The 27,562-nt window shown below is 45.0% G+C and overlaps 1 protein-coding gene and 2 long non-coding RNA genes across 3 annotated transcripts; all 3 read left to right on the plus strand.

Annotated features, from left to right (window-relative positions):
• Positions 1-8,463: 8,463 nt before the first annotated feature.
• Positions 8,464-15,399, plus strand: LOC115385369 (uncharacterized). The gene is made up of 3 exons (XR_003931125.1): positions 8,464-8,542; positions 14,091-14,332; positions 15,374-15,399. It is a non-coding gene; the product is annotated as an uncharacterized LOC115385369 (long non-coding RNA).
• Positions 15,400-15,744: 345 nt separating this feature from the next.
• On the plus strand, positions 15,745-17,703 carry LOC115385368 (uncharacterized). The gene is made up of 3 exons (XR_003931124.1): positions 15,745-15,777; positions 17,403-17,507; positions 17,652-17,703. It is a non-coding gene; the product is annotated as an uncharacterized LOC115385368 (long non-coding RNA).
• Positions 17,704-17,865: 162 nt separating this feature from the next.
• On the plus strand, positions 17,866-26,853 carry LOC115385370 (protein NLRC3-like; the record flags this gene model as incomplete). The annotated part of the gene is made up of 2 exons (XM_030087352.1): positions 17,866-19,688; positions 26,844-26,853. Coding segments are annotated over 2 exons (1,833 nt in total), but the record flags the coding sequence as incomplete, so codon positions are not given.
• Between the last annotated feature and the right edge of the window lie 709 nt (positions 26,854-27,562).

Genomic DNA, 27,562 nt, shown 5'->3' on the forward strand with positions numbered 1-27,562 from the left:
CTGGCAGAAGATTTGGCTCTGAAAGTTTTGTGAGATCGTTCCAACGGGGACAGTTTGAAAAATGGAAAAGGTTCCATTATGTTTCAGAAACAGTGTGCTCTGCTTTACATGCAGCCAAGCAGTGGAGAAGGGATTATTATTGCGCTCTCACAGTGACAGCTCGTTTGTTAAGAGCAACTTTTGCAACTGGAAAAAAGCAAGAGAAAAGTTTGCTCAACACGAGCTGTCAGACCTGCATTGTGATTCACTGTGTGCATTAGCTACACTGAAAATAACACCTATCAGTGCTATGCTTTCTGATTTAGCTGCTCGGGATCAAAATACTGCCAGGACTGTGTTGGAACTTTTATTCAGATCCACTAAATTCCTGGGCCGAGAGGGAATGCCACTCAGAGGGCAGGATCATCGTGGTGGCGTCCTATGGCAGCTGATGCTGGAGAGAATGCACTCACTACCGAGAGCCAGAGAATGGCTTTTACGCAGAGACAACTGGACGTCGGATATGATCCAAAATGAAATTCTTGAAATGTTTGCTCACGCCATACAGCGAGAAATCATTTCTGAGACTCACCACTGTTCCTTCTTTGGACTCGCAGCAGATGGAACTACAGACATTAGTGCATGTGAGCAATTCTCCTGCTGTTTACAATTTGTGGATTCAGATTTAACAGCACAGAACGTGTTTCTTGGATTTTACAGTGCACCCGACTTCAGCAGAAACACTGTTTTCATGTATTAAGGATATTTTTCTCTGTTTGAACTTACCGCTGGAGCGCTTGCATGGATACTGTTTTGACGGAGTGTCCAATATGTCCGGCCGTATAAATGGTGTTCAGGCCAAACTAAAAGTGGAGTGTCCAGAATCCCTCTATGTCCACTGCAGTAACCATGTCCTGGACCTCGTCCTGCAGGAGGTGGCAAGGCACGTGAGAGTCATCGCAGACACACTGAACTTTGTTCAGGGATTTCTACTGTCATCAGAGAATCCCCAAAGCGCAAACAGTTTTTCCAGTCTCTTTTTGGCTCTGAAGAGGTGGTGTGCAATGTCCTGGGGCGATGCCTAACTCGATGTTGCATCTGCACCACTGCCACTACCCGAGTTACAGCTTCATACCCGACACTCGTGGAGACACTAAAGGCACTGGAACAAGACAGGACAATGAGGGGTGAGACACGGACCAAAATCGCTGGATTGTACAAGCAAGCAAAACAAGCCAGGACGTATTTTGGCTTGGTGTGTAGCAAGGCCCTGTTTGGACCGTCTGAAGCAGTGGCCTGAAGGCTGCAGAGCAAAACCTCCACAGCTGGCGCAGCTCTGGAGTGCGTCAGAGTTCTTCAGCAGCACATACAGGCACTTCAGGAAGATGATTCAATTAAGCAGCTCATAGAAAAAGTTAAGACTTTAGCTCCCTGTAACAACCTTGAGATGCCTCCTCCCTCCAGGACGAGCTTAACACCGGCTCCGATCCTCTGCGCCACACAGCCTGAAGCTGTGGTGTCTGACTCCGGAGAGGGACAGTGCAGGTGTCCGTCAGTTTATAGAAGCCCTGGACGTTGCTGAAGCAGAGCTAAGTCAGAAATTTGATCAAGCAGGTATGAAAGTCGCTGCCCGGAGAGAAACTACTCTCATTGATGCTTTAAACCAAAACATGGCTGGACTGAATGAGTTCGACAGGTCGGGCCTACAAATGCAGCTGACTTTATTGGTTGACATGACAAAGGAAAGACATTTCAGATCTGTCCCAGAGATTGCCGAATTTGTTCCAGCATTGCATCCACAAACCAGAAGGCTGTTTAAAGAGGCTGAGGCATTTATCGAGCTTTGCCTGTGTCTCCCAGTGTCAGCTGCCCCACCAGAAAGATCATTCTCCACCCTCAGACGGCTAAAAACTTAGCTACGAAGTACCATGAGCTAGAAGAGGCTGACACATCTGGCTTCGATGCACGTTCACAGCAACATTCTGGACAGACTGGATGAGACATCTCTTGTGAGGAGCTCCAGCAGCAACACACCAGAACGCAAGGCCACATTTGGTGCTGTATAAATCATTTTATTCATAATTACTCTCACTGTGTACATATAGGCTACAGTCTGCTTTTAAATTCCAGTCACGTTTTATGTGTGGAAGTGAGATCCTGCGTGTATGTACGTGCACCTTGACAGCGAGTGCGTGCATGAGGCTATACTAGAAAAAATTCATTACTGAAGTGGCAGTGATAATATTAAAAATTGCAAAATCTATTGCATTTCTCTGAGTCACTCGTTAAGATGAGATCATTTATTTGTTGTGGAAAAAAGGCAACATGATGCGTTTTTATCGGTTAAAGAATCTGTGTCTCCTTTAATTCATTTGGATAACACAAGTAATGTAATAGTAGCTGCAGCAGCAACAGCTTAAGTTGCTAACAGCTGTCTGTGTTGTTTTTTTTATTTTCAGACATTCAAAGTTTTTGGCCATGGTGTTCGCCGCTGTAATTCTGCTTTTCTGTTCTCCGTCTGCCGCTGACTGTTCCAAATGCTCATCTGTTCGTCGCTTGCTGTTGGTTTGTGGGACTCGTGTTCACCTGTTGATGTTTTTTTACTACCCGTCATGTCAGAGGTAGTGATTTTCGGAGAATAGACCTGCCTGGCTGTTATTTTTTGCCCCTTCAGCACCACGGACAGCGCTGAAAATGGCAGAGATTTGTGAAGTGAATTTGTGACTGCTGTGAAACTGGTTTTGTTCTCGTCTGTTCTTGTGTATGTTGAATTGCTGCCGACCTCCTTATGGAGAAAAAAGTTATAAAATGTGAATTTGTTAAAACTTCTTTATGTTTATTTGAGTGTATCATATGGCTTCCAGCCAGTAGCCTGAGTGGCGATGCTATACAGCAGGGAAAAAAATGCAATGAATTCACTCCTTCATTCATTCAGTCACCAGCCCCCTCTACTTAAAACACCTTCCCACGCGCCTGGACACGTGAGATTTATGAATCTGATCCTAATGTATAAATGATCAGAAACGGTTCCTCTGAATTTCTATTTCCAGATAAGCCAGAAAGAAACAACATTCTACTCAAATTTGTCAAAGATCAATGGAGAAACTGAGAACGATGTATTAAACCTTTCCTGCAGGAGAAGACTGAGTCAGAATACGTCTTAAGATCAACGACAACATCTGCTTCTGTCAGAACTGAAGTTCTTCTCATGCTCTCAAAGACAACAACATTGCTTTGATTTTTAAAGATGGATTAAAGACAAAATCTCTTCATTTCCGAGTGGGGCATCAACAACTCCAGTTTTTTTTCTGGTCTGTTTTAATTCATTCCATTATCAACCATAAGGGAAGAATGGGAAAAAAAAACCTTTCTGAGGACTTGGACGACTAATGAAACTTTTCCCAACCAAAGCTAAACATGTTTTTATTCTGGTCTAAACCATCCAATCTAGGGACAAAAAAACAAAACAAAACAAACAAACAAAAAAAATCTTTCAGATATTTGGTCATTTAAAAAAAGCATGTATTTGGCACACACTTATTTCTATACTGTTCCACGCTGGAGTCGAAAGTAAAAAAAAAACCAAAACAACACACAGACACGAATAAGCTGATTTATTATCAAATGTGGGGGTAAATTATAAGAGAATTATGTCAAACTACGTCTGCTAGGGGGGGGGGGGGGGGGGTGCTCTGAAAGAATGAAGCCGATATGAATGAATGTACAGAGAATGTACATAAACTCTTCACTTACTATTAATAGTGGAGATGAACATAAATACAGGAATGAAGGGAAACTGCACAAAGTGATGTTGGACTGCACGAGATTTGGAGGAGTGAGGAGCCGATTCTCGGCTGAAGAATCTGCTAGTGTGTGTTCTGCTCCAGAGCGACACCACACTCTAGAAGATCGGGAGAGGGAGATCTGGTGCGATCTGTCTTCTGTTGTCTTCTAGTGTGTGGTCTCTGAATTGGGGAAGATTGAAAAAATCCTGTAGTGTGTGCTGGCCTTAAGGCTATTGGGTAAATCAAGGGTCACATATCTGCTGAAGCCAATCAGATGCAGAGTCTGCTCTAAAAACACAATCACGTAGAGGGGGGGGGGAGAGAAAGAATAACCTACAACTTATCAATTCCTCCAAATTTACGTCGACTTGTCGACTAGTCGATGTTTCTGTTAATGCCCTTTTTCCGAGTCATATTACAGAAAATATGACAACATTCGCCCCGATTGCAGAATAAAAATGAAGAATTGGGCTGTAATATAATTCTGTGTCTCTGCCTCGTCTGGTCTCCCAGCCCATGACCTTCCTTGTGTTTTCCTCACCCTCATGCTGTCCCTGTGTTGTCCCTATTCACGCCCTGCTCTGCTCGTGTCCTATTGTCGGTTCCTTGTGGATGTTTTGTGTCTTTCCCCGGGTTCTCACCAGCATCAGCTCCACCTGGTTTTCTGGTGTCATCCTCTTGAGAGCGAAGAGTTCCAACTCATCCGAGCTGCCTGCGTTTGAGTCCTTCAACCTGGATCCTGACAAGTTTCAAGCATTTCCCTCCGACACTGAGAATTTTAACAAGGTCTAAAAAATGTTTTAACGCCAATCCCCTGATTTTTTGAGTTTCTAGTACTTGCTCAAACTTCTGCCATCTTCATAATGAAACAGTTTATTCACTGATATGAAAGATGCAAACATGACTGTCCCTTAATGTGTGGAGCAGGAAAACGAGTGAAGCAATGCCTTGAGGTATTGCAACATTTATTCTTTTCATCTGAAAAACAGAAAATACAATAAAGAACAGCAATTAAAAAAATGGTGTTCCCTCTCACAAATGCAAATTACATGCTGAAATAATTCAACAACTACAAGCAGTATCTGGAGATGTTTCTCAAAGGTTAAACATTATTATTGTTTTTCTTTTGGAAGACGTCGTTTTATCATGTAAGTGTTTTAAAAAAGAACCTGCAAAAATATACTCTCGCTCTCTCTCGATATATATATATATATATATATATATATATATATATATATATTTATATATATATATACATATATATATATATATATATGTATATATATATATATATACATTTATATGTAGATTATATAATAGATAATATATACATATAAACATATACATATATTTGGATTCTTGTTGTCACGTTGGTAGAAATCCTTCCAGTTCAGAGAGAGCTACGGCCAGTGTGTGGTGTTGGGGCGTTTGGGGGTGGAAACGGGGCTTGAGCAGCCCGTGGAGAGGAGTGTGGGGAGGGATAATTGACTTCACCTGCAGACGACTGTTGATTGTCTTCCTCCTCCTCTCCCAAGGCTGAAAAGAGAGCTGCTCCAGAAGGAGAGGCGGAGAGAGTTTCATGGCCACAGATGACTGTGACTCTCAGGAGATGGCAGTGTGAGAGATGTCGTGCAGTCAGAATAATAATCCTGATCTTAGGGTTTCCGGTTGCCTTTTCAGGCTCGATGATCTTTATTGCAGTTCCCTCTGGGTCCAGCAAGGGGGGCACTTGCACAGCCTGGTATTCCAGGCTCAGTAGGTCAGGCTCCTTTGACCCATGTTAGAGGAGCAGATGGGAAAACCTTTGAAGGAAGCAGTTATAAGTTATGTTTTTTATGAATGATCACCAACCCAGAGAAATCATAATTTTAAAAAAGCCACTTAAAGAAGGCTGAGGTCAAGGCCAAGGTGTCTTAATGTCAAATTTCAGGTGTAAAATTGCCTCACTCTCGAATTGAGGGTATTGAATCTCAGATATTTAGCAAAAATTGTTGGAAAACAAAATCCCAACCTCTCCACAAAGTAAAGAACATCATCAAGGCCACATTCCAACCTCTGCTGAATATCAAGAGGCTTGGCGTGGTTCAGCAGTGGCTCATGCAGAGTCAGCTTCTCCAACACAGAGTTCACAAGACTGATCAGAAATTCCAAAGCAGCATCATGGAGTCTCTCCATCTGCTGTGGTGTGACATCTCCATCATCCAGGAGCCGCTGAGCTCAGGCCTGCTGGACAAGACAGGATTCAGCTCTGTTCCTCTCAGATACAAGAAATCAGGTTCACAGAAAGACTGAGTCATGTAGATTGTTTAATATCAGCAAAACACACTTGACCGTGAAGTACAATAATTTGAAGTTGACCAGAAACTCAGCAGATTCAGCTCAATGAGGCTTTTATCCTCAGGAGAGGAGAAACATGCTGAGCACAAGCATGACAGGGGTTTCCTGTGGTCTGGTCTCATTTCTGAAATTAGAAGTAATAAAAAAAATGATCAAACACTGACCTGGCAAATGGTTTGCTCTGTCATGAAGCTGTTGGTGGCCCTGCAGCGCTGGAGGAAAACAGTGGCTGAAACTTGGACAAACTCAGAAAAGATAGCAGCAAGCAAAACACACAGAAAAGAAAAAAAAGCTAAATTATTTTGAAAAAATATGGCCAGTGTACATCAGCTATATATACATTTCTAAAACATCTGTCTCTTACATTTGTCACAGCACTTCTTGTTGTTTCCTATGTTTTGACTCCAAAAACTCCTCGTCAAACACGTGTTGTCACTCTATTAAAGAAAATAGTTGCAGGTCTTTATGGAGTGAATCACAACTGATATAATTTGATAACTTGTATTTAGCAAACAAAATCTCAAATCTAATGCATAAAAACGGTTCATTCTGAATCTTTTAGCTGCAGTGGAGCATGTATTTTAATTGCAAACAGTTTCACATCGAAAGACACTCAGGAATGTGGAATTTGAACCATCCAACATTTACATATAAATACACTCTGAAGGGAAAAGCAGTCTGTTAGTCTATTGTGATAAAATAATAATAATAATAAATTAACAGAAATAACTTCATTAAACTGAAAGAAACAAAAGTGCAACATCAATACAGTCGTCATATTCAGAAAATTCACCTTATTCTATTAAACTATATTATATATTAATATTTTAGAACTCGCCACACATGGAATTTTAACAACAATACAATGTGGTGGTTTTTAACTGTTCCTCCTTTACATTCAGGGCCGGTCCTGGGCATAGGCAAACTCAGCGACTGCCGAGCACGCTGTGAACGGGGAGGGGCCCCGAAGTGCTGTCTCAAATGTCTTTTTGACAGGTGGACAGTCATTATACTGCGCCCCCTGCTGGGCGCATGGAGGCATGGAAGAGTAGTGCATTCAAATGGTGCAGTGACGAAGCCAGCCACCTCAGTTCAAACCCAGGTACAGCCAACGCAAAGCGTGTTGCTGTCGTAAAATCAACTTGTTTCCATCTGCATTCGACTGGTTTGGTGAAGCCAGGAACAGAATGTGTTGCGCAAAATATTGAAGTGAAAACTGAACATGAGGTGAGAGAGGGGAAATGAAAAGAGAGCTGAATGAAATGCAGTTTCAGAGTCATTGTGATACACATTCCCACATCGGCCTCAAGACACAGCTGCTGGGAGAGACATGACTGCATTTGTTTGGTTGATATTTTTAAGGTGTAATCAACTGATGAACAATTTCTGAGTGGAATATTTGTAGGTTAAAAGACTGAATTGAAACTTTATGTTACTTTCAAAGCTAAATATGATACTTTGAGTTGCATGGTGTTACTTCAATCGTTTTTGTACATAAGATGTAACCTTTAACTGCTGGATTTATGAACTTTGTTTGCTTTATCAAAGAGTGCTTGAAATTGTGAAACATTCCCCTAGTGCTTAACGGAATTGAGAAATGTTTATTTTGAACTGAATTGATTGTTTGAAAATAATTTAAATTCATGTTTTGTGTTTATCCTGAAAGGTTTTTCGACCTATTCAAGCTATTCAACTGTTACAAAGTTCACAAAGAGAAATAAATACAGAAACATAAGAATTGGGTTTTGTTCCTTTGACTGATCAAGCAGTTTTTCAACTTTGGGCAGAGCTGTGGTCCTTCATAGACACACACAGCTTGACAGTAATGCTGAGCCTTCATGTTTCACATTGGTTTTTCACCACTGAGAGGATGCATGGCTCTTTCATTTCACCTTTATTCACTTCCTCATTTTTTAAATCCTAGTGTTTCTTTGTGTTGCTGTACGACTGACGTGTCGTCTGTACAGCAGACCCTCCTGTCCAAGACAATTTTCTTGACGGTAACTGCTGTCAGGGAGTCCAGCCTGAGTCAGAGATATGGAGGACTTCCTGTCCTGATGCTCAGACTGAAGAACAGCTCCTCTGTTGTTGACTGCTGATAATGTGGACGTGTCCTTGATGGCTTTTCAATACAGTGTTTGTTTGCTTCATGCTGTGAGGATCTGACCTCTTCTTCACTGGTGATGTGAGTCAGTGACAGAAACATGACATGAAGATCATCTCTTCACTTTCTGCTGAGTTTCTTCACACTGCCTCCAAAACACGTTATTCTAATGAGCTGATCTGACACACACTTCCTGTCATGTGAGTGTGATTTTGAAATTCCAAAAAAGAGGAAGAGGAGAAAGAGCTGAGCTGAGTTGAACCAGGACACCAAGAAGTGAAGTACTGAGTGAGTTTAAACTCCAACTTACAGACGACTGTGAAAGAAGGAGAAACAGGTAAGTGCTGCTGTCAGGTCTTGTCATGGCTCTGTGTGTGCATGTTTGGGGGGGGGGGGGCAGTAAAGGCTTCCCAGCAGTCTGGATTGAACCCTTCATCCAATCGTTGTGTTACTTATAAAAGAAAGTGAAGATGAACTACTTCTTCAATAGGAAGGTTTACTCCCAGTAGGAAGAGTTTCTGGTTTATGAGATTAATCTCTGGCAGTGGCAGCACTGGGCTCACTCAAGAAGGATGGTTGAACAATACAGTATTTTGGATGAACAGATTTCATTTAACATTTATTAAACGCTGTCCTAAAAAAAAAAGATAACCTCATTCTAAACCATCAACTGATCTAATAAATGACCAGTAAAACTGAATCATTGCCCAACGGAAAAATGCTGGTGAATATGAACAATTATGAACGAGTGCACAAAAAAAATATAGCAAAATGATTGAAAAAAAAACCAGAATATATGTTTTAGGGTTCAGTTTAGTTCATACACCCATCCAGTTAGTAGTGAGTTTGTTTGCAGTGTCTGAGCTGAATTCCAGAAATGATTCAAGTTTCTTTTCCTTTCGTTGCACAACAGAATGAAGGTTGCGATCTCACACCCTTCATGCATGCTGAGCCACCCTTTATTCCAGCATCCATTTAGGGGATCAGGGATGGGCAACTGGTGGCCCTTGGGCCGCATATGGCCCGCACCCTCACTCCATACAGCCCTTAAATTGATTTTTGAAAATGATAAAAATGTGTCTTTTGCTGCTCCGATTCAGTTGTAATGAAATACTTTGACCACCAGATGGCCCCATGAATCGAGACGCCCTTCTTTCCAGCAGCATTCTCCACTAGTGAGGAAGAGAGAGACATGAGCCATGGCAAAGCACAAGGGAAAAAGAAAACTAGACCGGGAAAACTGCGTCTTTCAGGTTAAATGGGAAGCAGAATATCGGTTTACAGAATTTAAAGTCAAACCTATGTGCTTGGTCTGCTTAGAGACCCTATCTTGCAATGAAAGATTTCAATTTAAGTCACCACTATAATACCCTTATGAGAAGGAAGATAACAAAGGTCGTGACGTCGCCCAGTATGGTGCAGCCGGGGCTGCCACTCTGGAGCCAGGCCTGGGGTTGGGGCTCGTAAACTAGTGCCTGGTGGCCGGGCCTTTGCCCATGGGGCCCGGCCAGGCTTAGCAATGTGGGCTTACGACGTGGGCCTGACCTCCGGTGGGCTCACCACCCACCGAGGGAACCGTAGGGGCCGGGTGCAGTGTGGATTGGGTGGCAGGGTGCCCGGCGACCCGATCCTCAGACACAGACACTAGCTGTAGAGACATGGAATGTCACCTCGTTGGCGGGGTTGGAGCTTGTGAGGTACCGGCTAGATATAGTCGGGCTCACCTCCACACATAGCCTGGGCTCTGGAACCCAACCTCTCGACAAGGGCTGGACTCTCCACTTCTCTGGTGTTGCCCGCGGTGAGAGGCGGCGGGCTGGTGTGGGTTTTCTTATCGCCCCACAGCTCAGCGCCATGTGTTGGAGTTCACCCCAGTGAACGAGAGGGTCGCATCCCTGCGCCTTCAGGTCGGGGACAGGTGTATCACTGTTGTTTCGGCTTATGGGCCGAACAGCAGTGCAGGGTACCCGGCCTTCTTGGAGTCCCTGGGAGGGGTACTGGACAGTGGTCCGACTGGGGACTCCGTTGTTCTACTGGGGGACTTCAACGCTCACGTGGGCAGCGACAGTGAGACCTGGAAAGGGGTGACTGGATCGCACGGCCTCCCTGATCTGAACCCGAGTGGTGTTTTCTTATTGAACTTCTGTGCTAGCCACAGTTTGTCCATAACAAACACCATGTTCGAGCACAGGGGGTCCATAAGTGCACTTGGCACCAGGACAGCCTAGGTTGGAGGTCGATAATTGACTTTGTTGTCGTGTCATGACCTCTGACCTCATGTTTTGGACACTCGGGTTGTCACGGGTGCGACGTGGAAGGACCCAGGCGCAGGCAGTACGCAGAGTTCAAAAGGCGTCTTTTATTTCCAAGGGGAACTCAGGATGTCAGGAAACCAGGAGGTCAGGAAACTCAAAAAACACAGCAGGTGCAGGCCAGGACACGCGAACACACGGACAGACCCACAAGGAGCCGACACGACACACCAGGAGATGGGGCTTAATAAAGGGGGCAGGACAGGTGCAACACATTAGGGAGTTAACGAGACAGACCAGACAGGAGAACAAGAGGAGCAGGCAGGTGACCAGGCAGGAGAACATGAGGGCAGACAAACACAAAACAGGACCCGAGCACCCCCACATGGGTGCAGGGGCACAGGGCATGACACGGGTGAAGAGAGGAGCAGAGCTGTCAACCGACCAGGTGGTGAGTTGGATTCGCTGGCAGAGGAGGAAACCGGACAGACTTGGTAGACCCAAACGTGTTGTGATGGTCTGCTGGGAACGTCTGGTGGAACCCTCTGTCAGCAGGGTTTTCAACTCCCACCTCCGGGAGAGCTTCTTTCATGTCCCGAGGGAGGCTGGGGACATTGAGTCCGAGTGGACCATGTTCTCCACCTGCATTGTCGAAGCAGCTGTCCGGAGCTATGGTCATAAGGTCTCTGGTGCCTGTCGTGGCGGCAACCCCCGAACCTGGTGGTGGACACCGGAAGTAAGGGCTGCTGTCAAGCTGAAGAAGGAGTCCTATCGAGCCTTGTTGGCTCATGGGACTCCTGAAGCAGCTGACGGGTACCGGCAGGCCAAGCGAACTGCAGCCTGAGTGGTTGTGGAGGCAAAAACTCGGGTCTGGGAGGAGTTCGGGGAGGCCATGGAGGAGGACTATCGGTCGGCCTCGAAGAAATTCTGGCAAACCATCCGGCGCCTCAGGAGGGGAAAGGGGGTCTCCGCTAACACTGTTTATAGTGGAGGTGGGGAGCTGCTGACCTCAACTGGGGATATTGTTGGACGGTGGAAGGAATACTTCGAGGACCTCCTCAATCCCGTCGCCACGTCTTCAACGTAAAAAAAAGTGCAGTTTAAAAATTCACAAAATAATTTCTGTAATTGCAATTAAGTTGTGTTATGTTTTTCTGTAGCTCCCTCCCATCTTTGAAAAGGGTTGATTTGTATGTTTTATTCATAAGTGCCCTTTGCACATGGAAAAAAAAACTGAAAGTGATTTTTTTTGTTGGCCTCAAACCTTTTGTCTTCTCATTTTCAAAGAAGATTATAACTTTTGTGCATGCATTTGTGCATGAAAATGTGAATCTATTGTACTGTGTGTTGGGCCAGTAAACATATATTATACAAACGTGTAAAATGGCAGTTTTATCATATCTGGTTAAGTGTGTGGTCTTATGTGGCTCTCAGGTAGTGTTGACAAAAAAAGTGTGGCCCTCTCCATCATTTAAGTTGCCCATCCCTGAGTTAGATGTACACCCAACAAACACAACCTGATAATAGCAGTTGACATACAGGTACAATTTTAATTCTATCCATTCACTGTATGAATTCAGTAGCTGCAAAAAACGCCACATATAAAGCTGTGTAAAAGAATCAAGTCAGTAACATTAGCCATCAACAAACATGTCACAGCATTCACCACATTTTCAGACTAAGTCATCAAATTAATAGTCTGTCTCTGATTGTTTTCTTTTTTCGATTGCACCTAAATGAACGCAGCCATAACATTACTTCACTTTGACGTTAGCAAGCTTGCTAGCATGCTAGTGTAGGATAAATGCTGACTCAACAGTGCCTATTTGGCAAAGAAAATAACCAGAAATAAATTTCTCAATGGTCCCGAGTGTCCACAGTGGTAAAAACTCCCAAGAAAATACTTCAACTTAAATTCTTGGACATGTTTCCAGCTGTAAACGATCATTAAACAAAAGCAGGACTCCTGTCTCAGGCACTGAAGAAAAAGAAGGAATCGAGAGCGACTGTGTTGACCTGGCCATGAGTGGATAAAGAAAGAATGTCAGTGTAATAAAAGTCTCCCAGCAGTGTAAACATTCATCAGCCTCTCCAGATAAATGTTCCAGAATATCCTGGAGCAGCTCAAACTGAAAGCTTTATTCAAAAGGGCTTGAAAGGTTGATGTCACACCGCAGTGCATTGTGGGAGTGGTGGACCACCGTGAAGTTGTTTACGTCGGCTGGCTACACTGCACTGTCCTGCTGTGCACGTTGCTTCTCTTCAAAACTTAAAGCAGAACTATGCAACGTTTTTACATCAATAAATGTTTTTCAGAATCCCTGTGGGGGTAAATAAAGACTTGTCACGGTGATTCGCTGGTCCCTCCACTCCCCCTGGTGTCTGAGTCCTGAAAACTGTACTTGCAACTTTCAGAGGAGCCGACTGACGACAAGAGAACAAACCTGCTTTACGGCACTCATATGGGAGTACAAATACAAAAGCGCGTAAAACAAACCTGAAACCCTTGTTAGCGTTAGCAACACCACCCTTATGTGCTCACGTGTGGCAGAACCAAAAAGACAGAAACAAAAACAGGAAATGGGAGTGGGACCGCTCTGCACGGGGGGGGGAATAAAAAGATAAAAATCTCACCAAGTTTCACCTTTGGTCCTTCTGTTGGCACATACTCCCACATCCATTCCATCTTAAAAGAACCACATTTCTTGTTTACTTTGGCTTGATGCGCTGCGACTCATTAGGGTTGGTAGCATTTACTTCTCCGCCACACTGTTTGCTTTAAGCTAACCTACGAAACAGCAGCACTTGACAAGTAAGTCAGTAAAGTTTATTTATTTATAAAGCTCTTTTCACAGATAAAATCACAAAGTGCTGTCAGACAAGACAAACATTTTACATATCATAGACTTCTCTCATGAGATATTCAGCTTATCAAAATAAGAGTTTTCAACTCCTTTTTGAAGGAGTCCACAGACTCAGCCATATGGATTTACAGGACCAGGTGGTTCCAGAGTCTGGGGGCAACAGCCTGAAAGCATTGGTCTCCTCAGGTTTTGGGAACTTTGGGAGTTTCTGGCCTGAAGACCGAAAAATTATCTGTGAGGAGCAGGGGCAGAGCAAGTCTGATGTACTGGGGGCTTCGCCATGCAACACTAAGTCAGAACTAAGATTTAAAACCCAACTGGAGTTTGTTAAGAACAGTCGTGTTGAAACAAGTAAAAAGAGAATTTCTATAGTCAATACCAGATGAAATAAAAAACATGAAAGATCAGTTCAAGGTCAGGCTTTGACATCATTCTTCTGACCTTAGAGAGATTTGTCAAGTGGTAGAAACAGTTTTTGGTCAGCTGACGAGCATGAGCTTCCAAAGATATAGCCTGATCAAACAGAACCCCGAGGTCTCTGATGCTGGGCTTGACAGAAGAACCCAGAGAACCAAGAAAGATGGAGGTGGGTCTGAGCAGCGACTCCACCAATCAGTGATTAAAAGTATAAATGAAAGACATGAAATCAAGCCAACCAGTGCTGTTTGATGGCTGTGGTTTGGGGCAAATTAAGATCGCCCATCGTGATCTGGTTTAGAAAGGCATTCACTTTCTTAATTGCTTTTAAAAATGGTACATATTATTTCAGTGTGACGAAGCCTCTCGAGCCCCAGAGAAAAGAGTCCAGTCGAACCTTCAAAGCAGAGACTGTGTCGGCCTCCTGATCTGAACCTGGGCTCTGGTTCCACATGAGAGGCTGAGGCCACCTGAGAGCTGAGCGTCAGTCTGGAAGAGGTTGAACAGGTTTGTTCTTGTTGCTGGTTTCTCTCTCAGCTGACTGAAGATGAGTGATGTGGATGAAGAGGAGGACAGACCAGAGTCTGTGGACAGGTGAGAGACGTCAGCTGCTCCTGCAGAGTCCCCCTCAGAGTTCAGAGTGAGCTTCACTCTCTGTGAACGTCTCCTTTCTGTCACTCTGTTGATCTTCACTCTGACTTTGAGGCTTTCATGGCTCCACTGCAGTTTGCTGCTCTCCTTCAGGATCATTACTGCTGCACTCAGAAAGATTCAACCCTCAGTGGAAATCAGTTTTTACTGGTAAAACATGTTTTCATCTGATTTAATAAATGCTCAGAAATGCTATAAGCTCAATATGACTGATTTCAACACTTTTTTGGTTCCAAATGAAAAACAACGTGCTTCTTTTCATTTGAGACGTTTCCTGATCTCAGTCATTTCTCTTGATTAAAAGTTGAACTGAGCCGAGTGGACTGGTCTAAAGAAAGGACAAAGCTCAAGCACACCTCTTACAGATTGGATTGTAAAGAATGTAATTTTTCTGGAGTGAGGTAAAACTGATGCAGAATACTGTCGTTAATCATCCGATAATAGTAACTGTTACTAGCAGCTGACAGGCTGCTTTGACATAAATCTGCCCGGAGCTTCTCATCAGTTGAAACACTGAGATCCATTTCATTTCAGATTCCAACAGACCAGTTTCTGGGCCCTCGTTTAGCAATGGATGATACATTTTGAAAATGAATTTACATGGATTCTCTTCACGAAGCATTATGTCAACATCATTAATGACAGGCCAGATCATTTCAGGGCCCAAGTCAGCTCTCAGAAAAGATCTTTATTAGAGATGAGAAAAAACATTGGATTGGATAAATCATATTTTAACTCTTGTTGGAGTTATGCAAGAAGTCCTTCATTTGATGTCATGGATTAAAAATCTTATTCTTCACAGTTATGGTAGAAGTTTATTTTATGCTAAATGTGTTTCAGGTGACAGTCCCACTTTCAATCCAAGACATTGGTGAATTTCATCTAAATTTTAATCAAAAGTTTCAACAGGAAGTCATCTGTCTTGTTGGCTTCTGTTGTACAGTTCTGCTTGGAGATGAAGTCACTCCGTCCCTTTTCCTTCAGGAGATGCAGACCAATTTGTGTCCAGCAGGGGGCGTCACTGCCCTTGAAACAGGATGTGGTCCTTCTCCATGGATATCCGAGGTGTCAGAATGAATTTCCTGACATATTTATTCAGAGTTTTAAAAAAGATTGCAGTCATGGAATTTTTAGGGTTTTAAACAGATATTACAGTCTTGATGGTACATTAATTTTGATAAACTCAACTATTGAACTCTGACAATCAGAATTGGAGGCAAACACAAGTTGTGTGTGTGTGTGTGTGTGTGTGTGTGTGTGTGTGTGTGTGTGTGTGTTTGCAGACACACAGCAGGAACTTCTGGATCCAGCAGGCTGTCTCTGAAGAGTGTCTGGTCCAAAGACCTTCCACTCGCCTTCAGTGGTGAACCTGGACCTTCAGACACACAGTAAGAAACTCTTTGTTTCTTTTAATTTTCTTAATATCGGTGTGTATTGGGTGCTGTGTTGACAGGAATCTGGATGAGGGGGTGGGGGGTGGTGCGGTGGGGCTGTGATACCCTGGCTCTTGGGGTAAGCAGCTCGAGCCCTGTGGGGGGGTGGGGGGGGGGGGGGGGGGGCTCCCTGGGTGTTCAGTACCCTTGTTATTGGTCCCCTGGGGTCCAGGCCCTGTGGCTGCTGGGGGTCTCGGCCAGGACCTTCTTCTGGCCCCTTCTGGACCGGTCTGTGGGCGTCTTCCTGGGGTGGTGGTTCAGATCTGGGATGACTGCCAATCATCCTTACACCAATCCCACGTCGCCGCAACCGTAGCCGGTGCATCCTCCTGTGGCTCTTGCTGCAGCCGAAGCTGCAGCAAGAGCCACAGGATGCACACACACACACGACTGGACTTTGAGCGGGCGCGAAGCGAGCAGGATCCTGTCGGCCTCCTCCGCCAGACCCCGGTCGTCCGTTGTGCGCATCAGCGGCGAGGTAGACAGGTACGCACCTGGGGCGGCAAAAAAAAAAAAAAAAAAGCTGGATGAAGAGGAACGAGACCTTGCTCGATCCCAGCAGCACCAACATGTTCTCCATCAGCTCCGTGGGTTTGCCGTCTCCCAGGCCTTGAAGAGACAGCAGCTGTTCCACACATTCCGCATCCGACAGCTGGAAGAGCCGTAGGAACAGTGCTTTCAGGGCAGCGTACCTGTCTTACGCCAGTGGATCACGCAGGAATCCCATAACACGGCGGGTGGTTGACGAAATCCAGAGCTGCCCCCGCATAGTAATCCTGCATCTTGTCCGCAGTGACACCTCTCAACTGGAATTGCGCCTCGACGTGCTGAAACCAAGGTTCTGGGTCGTGTACCCAGTAGTCCGGCAGCTTGATCGCAGCGGCATATAATGCAGCACTGCCATGCGCTTCCGCATCGACGCTTGACTCTACCGACATGTTCAAACGTCGGAGTCACCAATGTGGAGGTCGTAGAAAAATGAGACGAACGAGGGAGCAGAGTCCAGTGTCGTTTATTTTCCACACACCCAAGTGACAGCTGTCATACCAGGAAACGTATCATGACAGAACACTTCCTCCACAAACAGTGCACCACACCTCTCCACGTCACCAAACCCCGCCCCTTCTAATGTGAGGAATCCCCCTCTCAACAGACACCACACCAGGATTCAAAACAAATAAAATAAAGTAAGAAATCCCATCATCAAGAGGAGCTTTATCCTGATGAGCTCCTCTCAGAAGAGCAATCTGTCTGGAACATTACAGCAGCTCGATCTCCAGTCTGCTGGATTGATGCTCAACAGGGCAGGTTAAAAAAATTTCGTTCAGCCTTCTCGCCTCCTTCTGTTGGCTCCATCTCCATTTACCACCTACGACTTTTGTCCTGTCCAGAACTACAAACGAGTACAAGAGTAGAGAGGATGAAGTGAAAGTAGGAGACTCTGAGGCCTGTATGTGTGTGTGTGTGTGTGTGTGTGTGTGTGTGTGTGTGTGTGTGTGTGTGTGTGTGTGTGTGTGTGTGTGTGTGTATGTGTGTGTGTGTGTGTGTGTGTGTGTGTGTGTGTGTGTGTGTGTGTGCAGACACACAGCAGAGTCTTCAGGTTCCAGCAGGTTGTCTCTGAAGAGTGACTGGTCCAAACATCTTCCACTCGCCTTCAGTGGTGAACCTGGACCTTCAGACACAAAGTAAGAAACTCTTTCTTTTCTTTGATTTTCTCCAAAACAGAGTGAGAGATGTTGAGCTCTCTTTCAGATTGAGCATTTTGAAGCAGTGTTAGAGTTGAAGATCTTTGTGTCGTTACTGTTTGTTGTGTTGCTCTGTGTCCACAGAGAGAAGAGGAGGAGTGATGTCTGTGAGGAGCAGCCAGAAAGATCCAGAAGCAGAGCTGCACCAAGTAAGAGTGGACATGTGTCTGCTGAGGGACTCTTTTGTCTTCACTGGACTTGTTGTTGTGTTGTAGAAACATGAAAGCTTGTTGTTTGTGTGCAGTTTGATTGTTGTTGTTGTGTGTGAGCAGGTGTGGGTCTGCAGCAGCTTCTCGAAGAACATAAGAAGAGTCTGAGGAGGAGATGTGAACGTGTGACTGAAGGAAGTGATGAAGCAGGAGGAGGAAGCCTCCTCAACAGGATCTACACTGAGCTCCACATCACAGAGGAACACAGTGAGGAGCTTCAGAGGGAACCTGAGCTGAATCATCTGGAGACAGCTTCCAGGAAGGAGAGCCTCCATCACACTGCCATCAGGGTTCAGGACATCTTCAAAGCCTCGGCCCAGCAGCACAGACACATCCGAGTGGTTCTGACCAGCGGCGTGGCCGGCAGCGGAAAAACCTTCTCGGTGCACAAGTTCAGTCTGGACTGGGCCGAGGGCCTGGAGAACCAGGATGTGGGGGTGCTGGTGGTGCTCTCCTTCAGGGAGCTGAACCTGCTGGGAGAGCGGCCGTACAGCCTCCTCTCACTGCTGGCTGTTTTCCATCCCACGCTCCAGAAGCTGACGGCAGAGGAGCTGGCTGTCTGCAAGCTGCTCTTCATTTTTGACGGTCTGGATGAAAGCAGACTTTCTCTGGACTTCAGCAGCAGCCAGCGGCTGCTTGACGTCTCCCAGCAGTCTTCAGTCGGCGAGCTGCTCACTAACCTCATCCGGGGGGATCTGCTGCCCTCGGCTCGGGTCTGGATCACTTCCCGACCGGCGGCGGCCCATCAGATCCCTCCAACATGTGTGGACAGACTGACAGAAGTGCGAGGCTTCACTGACGCCCAGAAGGAGGAGTACTTCAGGAGGAGGCTGAGTGATGAGGAGCTGAGCAGCAGGATCATCTCCCACATCCAGACCTCCAGGAGCCTCCACATCATGTGTGGAATCCCAGTCTTCTGCTGGATCACTGCTACAGTTCTGGAGCACATGTTGAGCAGCGAGCAGAGAGGAGAGCTGCCCCAGACCCTGACTGACATGTACTCCCACTTTGTGCTGGTTCAGACTCACAGGAAGAAGCTCAAGTACCATGAACGACCTGAGACGGGTCCACAGGAGCTGACGGAGGCTGACAGGGAGCTTCTTCTGAAGCTGGGCAGGATGGCCTTGGAACATCTGGACAAAGGAAACATCCTGTTCTACCAAGAAGACCTGGAGCAGTGTGGTCTGGATGTGACTGAGGCCTCGCTGTACTCTGGAATCTGTACTCAGATCTTCAAAAGAGAGTCAGTGATCTTCCAGAAAGCCGTCTACAGCTTCGTCCATCTGAGTGTTCAGGAGTTTCTGGCTGCAGTCTCCATGTTCCACTGTTTCACCAACAAGAAGACGGATGTCCTGAAGACCTTCCTCGGAGAGGACTGGGAACACATGGAATCAAGACCACAGACTTTAACTGACAAAATATTATTCAGAAACCAAGATGCTTTCCCATCTCTAGACGACTTCCTGAAGGTTGTCCTGCAGAAATCTCTCAGAAGTCAGAACGGCCACCTGGACCTGTTTGTCCGCTTCCTTCATGGTCTTTCTCTGAAATCCAACCAGAGACTCCTAAAAGGTCTTCTGGGTCGAACAAAGATCAGTCCAGGAACCATCCAGAGAGTCATCAAGAACCTGAAGCAGATCAACAGTGAGGAAGTGTCTCCTGACAGAAGCATCAACATCTTCCACTGTCTGATGGAGATGAAGGACCTCTCAGTCCATCAGGAGATCCAAGAGTTCCTCAAGTCAGAGAACAGATCAGGGAAGGAACTCTCTGAGATCCACTGCTCAGCTCTGGCCTACATGCTGCAGATGTCAGACCAGGTCCTGGAGGAGTTAGACCTGAAGAAGTACAAGACATCACGGGAGGGACGATGGAGACTGATCCCAGCTGTGAAGAACTGCAGGAAGGCTGAGTGAGTCCACATGTCCTCATGATCAATGTCTCAGTGATGTTTGTAGAAAGTAGTTCCTGCAGTTCCTCTGTGGAGATGATCCTCAATGATCTGTCATGAAGAAGCCATCAGTGGGCTCGTTCGATTAGCTCCCTCAAATAATTACATGATGATTATGCAGCTTTGAACAGCTCTGTTTTGCACCATAGAGTACAGTTGGTCATTAGATTTACAAAAATTTGCATGTTAGTATTGCAATCATTAATATTCCCAGCATTTTTTTTTCAGTTTCAACTATAACATAACCATCATAAATGGAGAATCAGTTTTCTAAAAAAAAAGCAGGTACTCTCTTGGTCTTCTTTAGACTGTGAAGATCTGATGAAATAATTAATTTCGGTCTCAGCAGCATCTTGACTGAACACTTTTTTAAAATGTGTTGAATGGGTGTTAAAATGAAAGCAGACCCTGAACTGGGTCAAGAATGAAGAGTTGCTGATCTGGAGCTTTTTCAAACATTTCACTCAGTGTTGTTTTCACAGCTGAAAAATCTCCCAGCATGACGACGTTTGTCAGGAACTATTTTGAGCAACAAGCTCAGTAACTGAAAACACAACATGCAGCAAAGAGCAGAAAGACAACAGGGCAGGTTGGAGTGTCTGGACATCCAGCTCCACTCCACAGCTTCACTTCAACATCCTGAACTCAGGACATGAACTCCACATGTGGAACTCCATGTTCTCTCCTTCATGTGGACATGAAGCCAAAGTCAAACCAGAGAAGAAGATCTGAAGCTCTGATGTCAAACAGTCCAACAAAGTGTCCTCTCTCATGTCAGAATGTCCTCTCTGTGTCTCATTACAGTCTTTCTGGATGTCAACTCTCTGACTCTCACTGTGAAGTGATCTCCTCAGCTCTGAAGTCTGACCCCTCCCATCTGAAACATCTGGACCTGAGTCACAACATCCTGCAGGATTCATCAGTGAAGACTGTTTGTTCTGGACTGGAGAGTCCAAACTGTAACCTGGAGACTCTGAGGTCAGTTCACTGTCTGAAGCTAGAATCTGCTGGAGTCAAAGGACTGAGAGGAGTTTAGGGGGATTCCAGATGTAGTTTGGACAGAGAGTGGACTGAGCTCTGCAGCATGTTGATGAGAGCTCTTCTCCTCCTGGAGGCTTCAGCTGTTTGGACTTTACATTTCTAAACTCTTCCAGTCTGAACCTTCTTCAGCTCTCAGTCACTTCAGCATCAGACTCTGTCCTCTAATCTCACTTTTTTCTCTCTTTATTCAGGTTGGAGTACTGCAGGTTGACAGAGATCAGCTGTTCTTCTGTGGCCTCAGCTCTGAAGTCCAACCCCTCCCTCCACAAACATCTGAAACATCTGGACCTGAGCAGGGATTATCTGCTGGATTCAGCAGTTGAGCATCTGTGTGGTTTTCTGCAGAGTCCACTCTGTGGTCTGAAGACTCTGAGGTCAGACTCCATGTTTGTTTCAGTAAAGTAGTGTTGACACTAAAGGTCAGACATCAGGCTGATGTGAGAGTGATCCACACTGAGGATCTCCAGGAGAAACGGAGCTTCTTCTCTGCTCTTTAGTCCTGTGATGGTGGCAGAGTCGTGTGCAGCTCCACATTTCAAAGCTTGCTAGAAGAAGAAAGGAGCTGCAGTGGATCATGGACTGTGAACCTCTGACACGCTCCATGTTGACCTTCAGCTTTCAAAGCAGGCTGATCTCTCCTGGATCAAGCTGTCACTGATCTCCCAGCTGGAGCTCCAGACTCTCAGCAGCTCTGCAGACTCTGGACTTGTTGGCTTTCTGTCCTGTAAGCTTGGCTGTTGACATGTCCTCCACTGGGCTCTGCTTCTGTTTGGTCTTCACATCAGTTCAGCTCTCCAAAAGATCAAAGACAAGATCAGTGAGAAGAAGAACCCCAGTTCTTCTTTCAGCTCCTCCAGGCTTCAACCTTCTTTTGAAGAAGAAATGAAAAACAAGGATCAGTCTGATCAGTCTCATCTAAAGAGGATTATCTCCTCATTTCAACTCACATTTACGAATAAAGTTAGAAAATATTCAGGAAAGAAAGAAATTTGAAAGAATTTGGAGTTCTGAAGAGGTTGGAATTACATAGTCACCATTAGAACATTAAAACAAAATTTGAACAGTTGGTTGTTCCTTTGATTTGTAGTGTTGTTGTGGTTGTGGCCCACAGTATCCTCAGTGCAGTGAGTCAATAAAGCAGCGTTACAGACAAGAAACTCTCCTTTCTTTCAAACACCGTGCTGGACACCACAATACTTTCAATATTGTTCATCAGAAAGAAACAAATCATTTGAATTTGTCAATCTGCTGTTTTCACAGCTTTTGTGTGATTTGAAATACGGAGATCAGAGGTTTCTGCCCAAAAGCGAAATGTACAACGTGGCAACGTTGCATCTCCATCAATGGGAAAGTCAAAGTTTGAGTTCAGTTTGTCAAGGAATTTGGGTATTATGTGTTCAGTATAAAGCGTTAAAGGAATACTCCGGAACTGGTTTACAAAACTTACTGGGCGCACTTTTATTTTCTTCTGCTGCTTCCGGCTGCCACTGCTGTGTGCCGCTATATCCTTTCGTAGAGCACCGCACATGCGCAGGTCTATGTGTATCAAGACGTTTTTTTAAAGGGTTGAAAAGAAAACACGTCTTTTAAAATGTTTTATGACCATTTGGATTTACTTCACGTACTAATACGCCGTCCCCTGAACCACTGGAAGGAGTATTTTGTACACTTTCATCAGTCCAGCTCTGACTCCTATTGACCTCCAGCAATTGAGCTAAGCTAACTACGATGCTAACAGCTGGGATCCAGCCACTGGACGCACAGACACAAAAAAGGTATTTATGAGCTTGTCTCACTTTGTCAATGATAAGGAAAGGGCGTGGGTCCAAAATCTATGGAGTATTCCTGTCAGGTTAAGTGGTTTTTTGATTTGCAACATTTGATGCAACTTGTCAACCATGATTCTAATTTACAATACTTGTTGACTTAAATGACTTTGTTGAGACAAATACGTTTTTCTTCTTCTTTTTTTTGTTTTGTTGTTTTCTGAAACTGACTTAAACTACAGTCAAACTTCAGCAGTTTTTGTTGATGAAAACTGGACGAAAACAATCACATATAGAAATGACTAAAGGCTCGTTTCCACTGCAGAGTCTGTGCTAGTGCAGGAGGGGTCGCAACGGGTTGGAAAGGTCCCAATAGGTGTTTCACATTACATGGAGCATGGTTGGAATGTAGGCAAGGTTGTGGATGGACGGTCAGGACGCAGGTCCATGATGTGGTTTATGCGGCGGTGAACACTCCGACTGTCGTTTCTCAGCAGCACTTCTGGGCTCTCTGCTCTCAGACTCCATTCTCTGTGATACAAACGAGTTCACAAAACAACCAGAGTGTAACGCAGCCCATGCAAACAACAACAGAGCGTTTATCCAGCCGATGAGTTGTTGAAACATGGCGGGTTTGCTGAAAGTGAACACCGTTACTACCAGTCAGCTGACAGCAGCATCCTCCTGATGGGAACCGTTCTGTTGTGCCAGGTACCATAACGGAAGGGTTAAGAAAAATGGGAACGGTGGGGAACAGTTCTTCCCAGACTATTGTCAGTAGAAATGCAGAACGACCCATTCCGACTCGTCTCCTACAGGAACAAACTTCTTTGTGGAAACAAGGTTTCAAAAGTGACAATAACTAATAAGCACTTTGGTCCAAAAGATAAAAACGAAGAATAAAGCTAAATTGGCTGTCAAAACCAAACAGAGAGTGGACTGAGCTGTGCAGCATGTTGATGAGAGCTCTTCTCCTCCTGGAGGCTTCAGCTGTTTGGACTTTACATTTCTAAACTCTTCCAGTCTGAACCTTCTTCAGCTCTCAGTCACTTCAACATCAAACTCTGTCCTCTAATCTCACTTCTTTCTTTCCTTATTCAGGTTGGAGAGCTGCTTGATGTCAAAGATCAGCTGTTCTTCTGTGGTCTCAGCTCTGAAGTCCAACCCCTCCCTCCAGAAACATCTGAAACATCTGGACCTGAGCAGGGATTATCTGCTGGATTCAGCAGTTGAGCATCTGTGTGGTTTTCTGCAGAGTCCACTCTGTGGTCTGCAGACTCTGAGGTCAGACTCCATGTTTGTTTCAGTAAAGTAGTGTTGACACTAAAGGTCAGACATCAGGCTGATGTGAGAGTGATCCACACTGAGGATCTCCAGGAGAAACGGAGCTTCTTCTCTGCTCTTTAGTCCTGTGACGCTGGCAGAGCCGTGTGCAGCTCCACATTTCAAAGCTTGCTAGAAGAAGAAAGGAGCTGCAGTGGATCATGAACTGTGAACCTCTGACACGCTCCATGTTGACCTTCAGCTTTCAAAGCAGGCTGATCTCTCCTGGATCAAGCTGTCACTGATCTCCCAGCTGGAGCTCCAGACTCTCAGCAGCTCTGCAGACTCTGGACTTGTTGGCTTTCTGTCCAGTAAGCTTGGCTGTTGACATGTCCTCCACTGGGCTCTGCTTCTGTTTGGTCTTCACATCAGTTCAGCTCTCCAAAAGATCAGAGATCAGATCAGTGAGAAGAAGAACCCCAGTTCTTCTTTCAGCTTCTCCAGGCTTCAACCTTCTTTTGAAGTAGAAATGAAAAACAAGGATCAGTCTGATCAGTCTCATCTAAAGAGGATTATCTCCTCATCTCAACTCACATTTATGAACAAAGTTAGAAAATATTCAGGAAACAAATGTTGAAAAATTTGGAGTTCTGAAGAGGTTGGAATTAAATATTCACCATTAGGAAAATATTTTTATTTAAAAAAAAAAAAATAGAAAAGACAAAAAACGGAAAATCTAAATGAATCTGACTGTGTGTGTTAGTTTCTGTGCATATGTGTGTGTGTTTTGATCTCAATGCAGTTTTCTTTTTGTCGACGACCAAATAATTTCACTGACCGGCCTTTTTTCAATGATGATGATAACATGAGTTAACATGATTCTTTGGTCAGGAAAACATGACGACACAAGACGGGACTAAAATATCAGAGGCTGGTCGGTCAGACCTTCAAGATGCAGGACATTTCTGCCTGTTTTCAGAGCAGTCTGTCAAAAGCTACCAGCAGTGCTGCTGCTTCCTATGGTGTTTTGACCATGCCCACCACCTGGCATGAAGCAACTCCTGTTGTGGAAAGAAGTTTTTTAATGTGACAAAACTAATAGGCACTTTGATCCAAAAGACAACAACTCAGAATAAAGCTAAACTGGCTGTCAAAACCAAAAAGAGAGCAGACTGAGCTCTGCAGCATGTTGATGAGAGCTCTTCTCCTCCTGGTGGCTTCAGCTGTTTGGACTTTACATTTCTAAACTCTTCCAGTCTGAACCTTCTTCAGCTCTCAGTCACTTCAACATCAAACTCTGTCCTCTAATCTCACTTCTTTCTCTCTTTATTCAGGTTGGAGGGCTGCTGGATGTCAGAGATCAGCTGTTCTTCTGTGGTCTCAGCTCTGAAGTCCAACCCCTCCCTCCTGAAACATCTGGAACATCTGGACCTCAGTGGGAACCACCAGTGGGATTCAGGAGTTAAGCAGCTGTGTGATTTTCTGCAGAGTCCACTCTGTGGTCTGCAGACTCTGAGGTCAGTTAACTGTCTGTTCCTGCTGTAGAAGGAGAAATGTTTGTCAGCAGCTGTGATCTGAGACTCTGATCCTGCAGTGAGAGAGTGGACTGAGCTCAGCAGCTGCTGACACTGAAAAATGTGTCAAAGGAAAGTGTGTTTGTGTGCAACGATATGAGCTACAGCTTCTATTGGACATCAATAACAACTCACGACACATAGAGCTACTGACTGAAATGTGGAGCCTTCTACGTACTGCACCAGCTGTCGGCTGTCTTCCCAACAGCATCTCTGTTCCAGTGAGAGCTAACATGGAGGAGCTGTGTAGGAGCTCTGCAGTAACAACAGGGAGAAGCAGCAGGAACATTCAGACACTCTCTTCATAGCAGCTGGTGACTTCCACCAGGCAGGTCTCTCATCTGAGCTGCCTGAATTCTAACAACATGTAAATGTTGTGAACAGAGGAAACAACTCTCTGGTCTCTTCAGAAGCAGAGACCCTCCCCATATTGGTAACTCAGATCACATACTGTAGTTGTCAGACTCATACCAGAAAACAGAGCACATGAGAAGACAGATCTACAGGAGTACACAGACTATATCAACAAGTGTACTGAAGGAGGTCACGTGACCTGCAGGCAAGATGGCTGCTTAGAGCATTTGCTCCTGCCCCTTCTCCCGTTTTATTTGGGAAACTAACCATAACCTGACTTTTATTTTGCATTTTTGACTCAGTCGTCGTTGTGTTAATACCTTTTGCCCAACAATGCCGAAAGGAAAAGGGAAAATTAAAGGCAAGTTACAGGAGGAGGGAGACGAATCCGACAATTCTTCCCATTCTTCCCATCATGAAGCTGACGGTGAGGCGACTTGCAAGTTAGCTACCATGATTGCTGAAGCAATGAAGGGCCAGCGTCTTTTCATCGAAAAGCAGTTCACCGGCTTGAATGAAAAACTCGATGACATAAAGACCGATTTGGCAAAATGTACCAGCGATATCCAGAGTCTCCGCAGTGACAACAGCAACCTTAGCAAGAGGATGGATGATGCAGAGAAGAACACGGCGGACTACAAGGCTAAGTTTGAAGCTAAGTTAGCCGATATGGAGGACCGCAGCCGGCGTGACAACCTGCGCATCACAGGAATACCCGAGGGAAGTGAAGGCTCAAACGCAGTCCAATTTATCAGCTCAAACATCCCTAAATGGTTTCCTGACCTGAGTGAAGATAGGATAGACATCATGAGGGTTCACCGGATCCTTCTTCCTTGTAACGCCAATACCAACAGCCCACGTACTCTCATCTGCAAACTACTACACTTCACTGACCATGAGAGGATCCTCAAGGCAGCTCGGCAAACACCTGTCACACTCGGGGATAGAGCCGTCTGCTTCTCCGCTGATTACAGCCAACACAACATCGCACATCTTCTCCCGTGCGGTGGATATCGCCAAGACGCGGGGGTTCCAGGCTTTTCTCCTCTACCCGGCCAGGCTCAAGGTGATTCATGGAAACATACAGCGTGTTTTTGACTCGCATGAAGAGGCAGAAGATTTTCTTAATGAGCAGATGCAGCCCGGGACCGGGAATGTCTGAAAGTGCTCCATTGATTTGCTCCGACTCAGGGACTCGTCACAGGTTGAGTGGCTTTATATCACTGATGATTAATAGTAGGCATGACTAGACAATTTGCTTATTTTCTTCTTCTATTCGGCTCTTCCTATCATTGTGAAGCAGAATTCACCAAGCGTTGGATTGTTCACCCACTAATAGGGAACGTGAGCTGGGTTTAGACCGTCGTGAGACAGGTTAGTTTTACCCTGCTGATGATGTGTTGTTGCAATAGTAATCCTATTCTATTCATAGCATACAGTAAATGAGAACTTTAGAGAAGTTATTGATTTTTGTCAAAACGACCTAAGAGTCTCTGCAATTTTATGTCAGAGTGAAATGTTTATTCTTATTGACGTTATGGGTTAGTTATTTAAAGTGCCTGTTTAGGCACTGCTACGGTTCCAAGAAGGGGGAGAGGTGTTTGTTTGATAGCCTCCTTTCTCAGTATTAGGTGTCTATACTTCTTTTTGGGGATTTATTTTGTTTTTGTTTCATATATCACATGTTCCTTGATGACATTTTTGGGTGTTTATCTTTTTGGCGACAATGTATGGGGAGTGAATTATTATTATTTTTTTTTATAATTCTGATACTTTGATTACTTGCCTTGGTTTACTCGGGTTGTTCATTTGTAGAGAGATGGTAGACCTACTTCTT

Source organism: Salarias fasciatus, unplaced genomic scaffold (assembly GCF_902148845.1).
Source record: "Salarias fasciatus unplaced genomic scaffold, fSalaFa1.1, whole genome shotgun sequence".
Classification (NCBI taxonomy): domain Eukaryota; kingdom Metazoa; phylum Chordata; class Actinopteri; order Blenniiformes; family Blenniidae; genus Salarias; species Salarias fasciatus.